Source organism: Dipodomys ordii, unplaced genomic scaffold (assembly GCF_000151885.1).
Source record: "Dipodomys ordii isolate 6190 unplaced genomic scaffold, Dord_2.0 Scaffold58, whole genome shotgun sequence".
Lineage (NCBI taxonomy): Eukaryota > Metazoa > Chordata > Mammalia > Rodentia > Heteromyidae > Dipodomys > Dipodomys ordii.
The window spans coordinates 9,263,001-9,268,526 of record NW_012267274.1 but is presented as its reverse complement, the minus strand read 5'-3'; the positions used below and the strand labels follow the sequence as shown (position 1 = coordinate 9,268,526).

Genomic DNA, 5,526 nt, shown 5'->3' with positions numbered 1-5,526 from the left:
TTGAGCCACAGCTCCACTTCTGGGCAGAAATGTCTGGGCTGGCTTCTAACTGCAATCCTCAAATCTCAGCCTTCTGAGTAACTAGGATTACAGAGATGAGCCACTGGGCACCCTGTTAGATTGCCCTTTCTTTTACTCATAGTTCTGTAATTCATGTATTTAAGTATGTCTTCATGCATCATAGTAGGGCACATTTTGTAGCTTTAAAAATAATGTACTATGTTGCTTAAGTACCTATATATTATCATAAGACAATCTGGCTGAAAATAGATAACAAAAAAAAACATTTAAGACAAAGTTTATATTTGATCTAGTAAGCAACATTATTTGGTAGTTTTATCTGAAATAGATTTTTCCTTTTCCAAATGAGTTTCTATACTTCAATTTCTTTCTGCTGTGGTTATGAAGCAGTCAACATATTCTAAAGTTTCATGATTTTAAATATATAATTTCTACCTGAGGAGCATATACAAAATAACAGAAAATGACAAATGACTTGAGGTTTTATATTGAGAGGTCAATTCAAAAGAGAAAACACGTAGAAAACTCCAAAATGATTTTTAACTAAAGGGAAAAAAATAAAGAAAGGCATACCTTACAGTCTGTCTTCTAAGAACAGGAACTGTAGGAACTGAAGCATTAAAAACTGAAAATGATACCTTTATCCCTAACATCAGGTTAAAATCCAATTTGCAACTAGACTCTTGGCAGTTACACAGTAGGCAGAAGTTCACATTGCTAAACTACTTCCTATGTCCAACTGGGCAGAATTTTTGAGTTAAGAACATCATGCCTTGCAGAAAACTAATGACAGCTTTTGCACATTGAATGTGCTCTCACTCTAAAAAGGGTAGCCCCATGAAAGTTGAATTACAGTACTTTTACACAAAACACTATGGCTAAAATTTCCACAAAGCTAACATTTTTGCTTTTGTTCTTGACAAGTTCCCAGACAAGAGGAGATTTTTTGCAATAATATTCCTTAATATTAAGCCCTTCTAAAGAATTGTTTGATTTGTCAGTATTTGGTTTTAGGAAGGAGGTATGGTGAAGGAAAAGTGCAAGTAATACAACTAAACTGAGCATCTATAGGGATATTGACACACACATTTCAAAGAAAGAGAATATGATTAAATTGCATGAGAGACTTGATTATAGCCACAATATAACCAAATCCATAGTATAGCTAGTCAATTTTATGAGATTTTACACTATTTTATTCTGCTTTGTTCTTACATGTTCAGATTATACTCTAAATCGTTGGTTTATTTCTTCCTTTTGATTAGCAGGAAGAACAAATAGCCTTAAAGGATGGCATTGCATAACATAACTTATTACCCAAGAATCCCAATTCCTATAGATTTTGGTGTATCAACTGGATGAAAAAAAAATAAACTTCAATAGAACACTAGTATAATTAGTGCCATACTGTAGATTCAGATATACCATGGATCAAATCACTGCACTACAAAGACACACAAAACACAAGCCTGAAACGTGTGTCCTACAAGGCCGAGCCACTCCAAACATCAGTATGATCTCATTTGTTTTGTTTTAAGATCACAAGTTACCCACTACATAAAATACAAAATACCCCAAAACAAATGTCAAATGAAAATGAAGAACATCAGAAAACAGACCTTTACAGCAACTGTATGACAAATAAAACTTTAGTCTCAATATAAAAGCAATTCTATACCACTTTAAATACCATCAAATAAATTAGTAATACTATAGGTAATGAATATTTAAAGACCTACCTAGGCTATAAACACCATATTGTTTTCTGAAGATAGAACCATATGTCTTAGCTTGTGTGTGTCTGCGGGAAAAAAACCTCACTAGTAACACACAGGCATTTTAAAGAAACAGGTTAAGATAAGCTTTAAGAGTACATTCTTTTAAAGCATACTATCCACTTGAAAACCTAGTCCATAGATCACAATGCGAAATATAGGCTCTCTATGAACAAAATAAAATCTCTAAAATTATGTTCAAAATTTTCGTCCCATTATTTGGATCTTAAAAAAGGCCATTTGAGAAGAACCACGTAAAATATATACCTTTAAAAACCACTATGCATTATTTTTTATTATAATCTCAATTGTGAAACATTTACTTTTATCTCAAGGTTTTATATTAAAAAGTTTTAAAAACTACATAAAAGTCAACAAACTTCATCAGATATGACAATGTCTGCCTATAATTTAAGTCACTCAGGATTTTTTTTAAAGGACTTAATTTAGTGAAAGAAGTATAATCATTTTTAAATAGTTACTGAGTACCTCTTATGATCCAGGCAGTGAACTAAGTGCTGGAGGGGTAAAACCTAGGAAGATGTAGCAGTCTTTGTCTAAAAAAAACAAGCAAACAAACAAAAAAACCCTTCCCATGGAGAACAGTATAAGACAGTTCCAGAAGGAAAAATGGAAGACAGAATAGTAAACATGTACTGACATACAGGAATAACAGCTTATGTTGTTTATTTACTCATCTATATATGCATCATATTTTTAGACAACAGTAAATACAAACAACTCAAGTATTTTAAAGAAAGGAGGCTGGAGAAGAGAGGGATAAAATAACAATGAATGAGCTCATTAGCCTATTGAAAGATCTCAGAGATGAAGACAAGCAGGATGTAAAGAAAGAGTTACAGGAAAAGATACTAAAAAAGCATATTACTTAGCAGGACAAAACCAGTAATTCCTCTTCAAAGGAACAAATAGATACAGTTAATGAGACATGTGCCAGGAGAATTTACCAATTATTCAGTAGCTATTATGATGCAATGATGACATCTCAGACACTTTAGATAGAATGTAATTGTTACCTTAAATACATGCTTAGCTAGGCCCTAAATCTAGCTTTTTCCAAATACTTCCATCCAAGTACATATTACTATAGCAGAATGTCAAGTTTTGGCTTAACAGATTTTGAAGGACAAATTTCAAATTTGTCTCCATTCCCTCTTTTCTGGGAAGAGAAGGCAGAAATGAAAGGCAACATGAAAGGTCCAAGCAAGCTTTTCATAGATGCGCTTTTTGGCCTCAAACTCCCAAAACAGGATGGCAAATACTTTAAGATGCTGAGAAACAAAAAAGAAAGAGCACAAGTCTGAAAAGACAAAAATCAAAATCAAGTTCTGAATACAGATAGCTATCTTCTTTACTAAGCACACTATCTCTGAGAGAACTGAAGCTCTGAAAAGCTAGTTAAAACTTCCTGAGGGCCCATCCACCTTTTTCTACCTATTCCTCAAAAAGTACTTTCCCCATCAAATAACCCAGCCAAGTGAACTCTGATCTTATCAATACTGGCAGAGGCAAAAGAAACAGCAGTGATCTGACTCCCTGTATTCCAGACAAGAGTAGTGGGCCTCCAGACGCTGGGGAAAGCCATAGGCGTTCAACTTAAACACTTTATTTGAAAAAGTACTCTGGCTTCTAAAAAGGATGCTAGAAAGAGAGAAGTGTCAAACTACTTAGGGGGGCGGGGGGGGGGAGGAAAGCATGCAAGTGCTGACTCATCACTCTTACATTAGGAAACTCGATTTAGGCGGTTGGAAGATGAAATTCATTCATTAGATTGGGCTTCAGGTAAAACGCAACAGCAAGACTGCAGAAACTCCCCAAGAGACACACATCAAATAGCGGATGGAGACAGCATTGTATCCACCTCCGATGGCCTCGACGCACAGACAGATTGAGAAGCGGCAACACCAACAGAGCGAAAGGAGTTTTAACAACTGGTTGTCAGTGTGGCGTAGCGAGCGCTCAAAGTAAACTTCGTAATCCAAGAAGGGAGAGATGCGCCGGCATCCCTTTGGCACTTCAAAAGTAGCGGGCGCTGGGCGGGTGTTTCTGACAGCGTGGGCGGGGGCACGTGGGGGCAGAAAGAGAGAAGGGGCTCCGGCGGCTGAACAGAATCCCGCCTTCTCCGGAGAAGAGCCGAGAGAGACTGAAGCTGAGGACAGGGAGGGCGTGAGTGCTAATCCCTCCGGGTCCGCAGGAGATGCAAAGGTGGTCCCACCACCCCCAGCAGGCCCCGTCCCCGAGGGGACCCGCAGCTCCGGGCCCGGGGCCGGGCCCCCGGAGCCAAGGGGAGCAGGAGCTCGCCCGGGCCTGACAGCTTCAGCCATGCAGAGACCCAGCCCAGGAAGGGTGCGCCAAGGAGGGTGAGAGAGAAAGGGGTCGAGCCAAGCCCCGGACCCCAGGAAGTGACTGCGTTTGGGGGAAGGGAAGGCTTCTTCCTTCCCGAGGAGCAGCGGACAGAGGAGGAATGCTCGCTGCGTCCGCGCCACCGCGGCCGCCGAGCCGCCAAGAGTCCCGGCTCGGCCCCGGTCTCCAGCGCCCGCCCTCCGCGTCCCGCGGTGCCCGGGCCTCTCGGCGCCTGGCACCCCCGGTCTCGGGTACTCACAGAGTCCGGGGCTGTCCGTCGTCTTCCATCATGGTGGGTGCGACGGAGCGATCCCGGGACAAGGGGGAGGGCAGGGCTGGGGAGGGGAGGGGGCGGGGAAGAAGGGGAGGGGGGCTCCGGGCGCCGGCTGGGGACAGAGGAGAAGGTACCGAACCCTGCTCTCGGGCTCTCTCCCCCCAGCCCGCTCCGGACACTGCGCTCCAACCAGGAGGAGCTGGAGGAGGAGGAGGATGAACAAAATGGCCGCCGCCACCAGCCAGGCAGGAAACGGGGCAGGGCGCAGGCGCGGCCCGCCAGGTCACCGCTCAGGCCAGCAGCGACGGCCTGGCTGGGGAGAGCCGAGGGGGCAGAGAGCCGGGCCGCGGGGGGAACCCTGCGCCGGGTCGCGACGGGCCACGTCGTCGCTGTGGGCCTGCTGACCGGCCGAGGCCCAGCCAGCTCCAGAAGAGGTCCGACAGAAAGACAGACGCCGTGAAGCGAAGTCCCTGGGAACTGTGGTCCAGGGAAGGAGCGAGGGAAGCACTTCTTCTCCAGGGGCCTTCTGGGAACTGTAGTCCGAAGAAGGGACTTCTGGGTATTGTAGTCTTACGTGAGGCTGTGCGGCGAACAGGAAGTCGGTGTGTCGGGAAGGAAGGAGGGAGGAATAAAAGCGACGTTAACAGGCCGGCGCGCAAAGTGGAGAAGGCGCTGTCCGGGAAGTAAACTACAAGTCCCAGAGTGCCTCGCGCCGGGGGTTGTCTCAGGACCGCTTCAGGCATACTGAGGCTCTTCAGTTGGCGCAGCGTGTGCTTCTGCTCCGCCTCCGTCCAGCCGGAGAGCGGTTTCTTCAACTGCGGCTCGGGCTGTGCGCCGGCTCCGCGTGGTGTTCCCGGCCCGCAGGCCTGGCTGGTGCGCCGGCTCCGCGTGGTGTCCCGCCCGGCAAGCCTTGCCGGCTCCTCTGTTGGTCCGACTGCTGGCCCGTGGTCAGCAACCGCCGCCTCACGCGACGGCTGGAGAGAGGCTAGCCCCTCACGCCGGAGGGACGGGGCAGGCCTTGTGCTCCCCGGAGCCCAGGCACGTCTTTGGGGCGCGTTTTCCTGCAAATAGGTATTTGTAGCCTTGGTCTCG

General features: G+C 45.4%; 1 protein-coding gene across 4 annotated transcripts in view; it reads right to left on the bottom strand.

Annotated features, from left to right (window-relative positions):
• Tial1 (TIA1 cytotoxic granule-associated RNA binding protein-like 1) overlaps positions 1 to 4,985 on the bottom strand; it is a 25,325-nt gene extending 20,340 nt beyond the window's left edge. For 2 of the 4 annotated variants that reach the window (XM_013021928.1, XM_013021929.1), the window contains exon 1: positions 4,420 to 4,985. In XM_013021928.1, coding sequence (XP_012877382.1) covers positions 4,420 to 4,451 — 32 coding nt within the window. In that variant the 5' untranslated portion in view covers positions 4,452 to 4,985. Of the gene's footprint in view, positions 1 to 1,760; positions 1,823 to 2,285; positions 2,354 to 4,419 lie in introns of all 4 variants that reach the window. The other 2 variants (XM_013021930.1, XM_013021931.1) reach the window with 2 other exon arrangements.
• Positions 4,986 to 5,526: the final 541 nt, after the last annotated feature.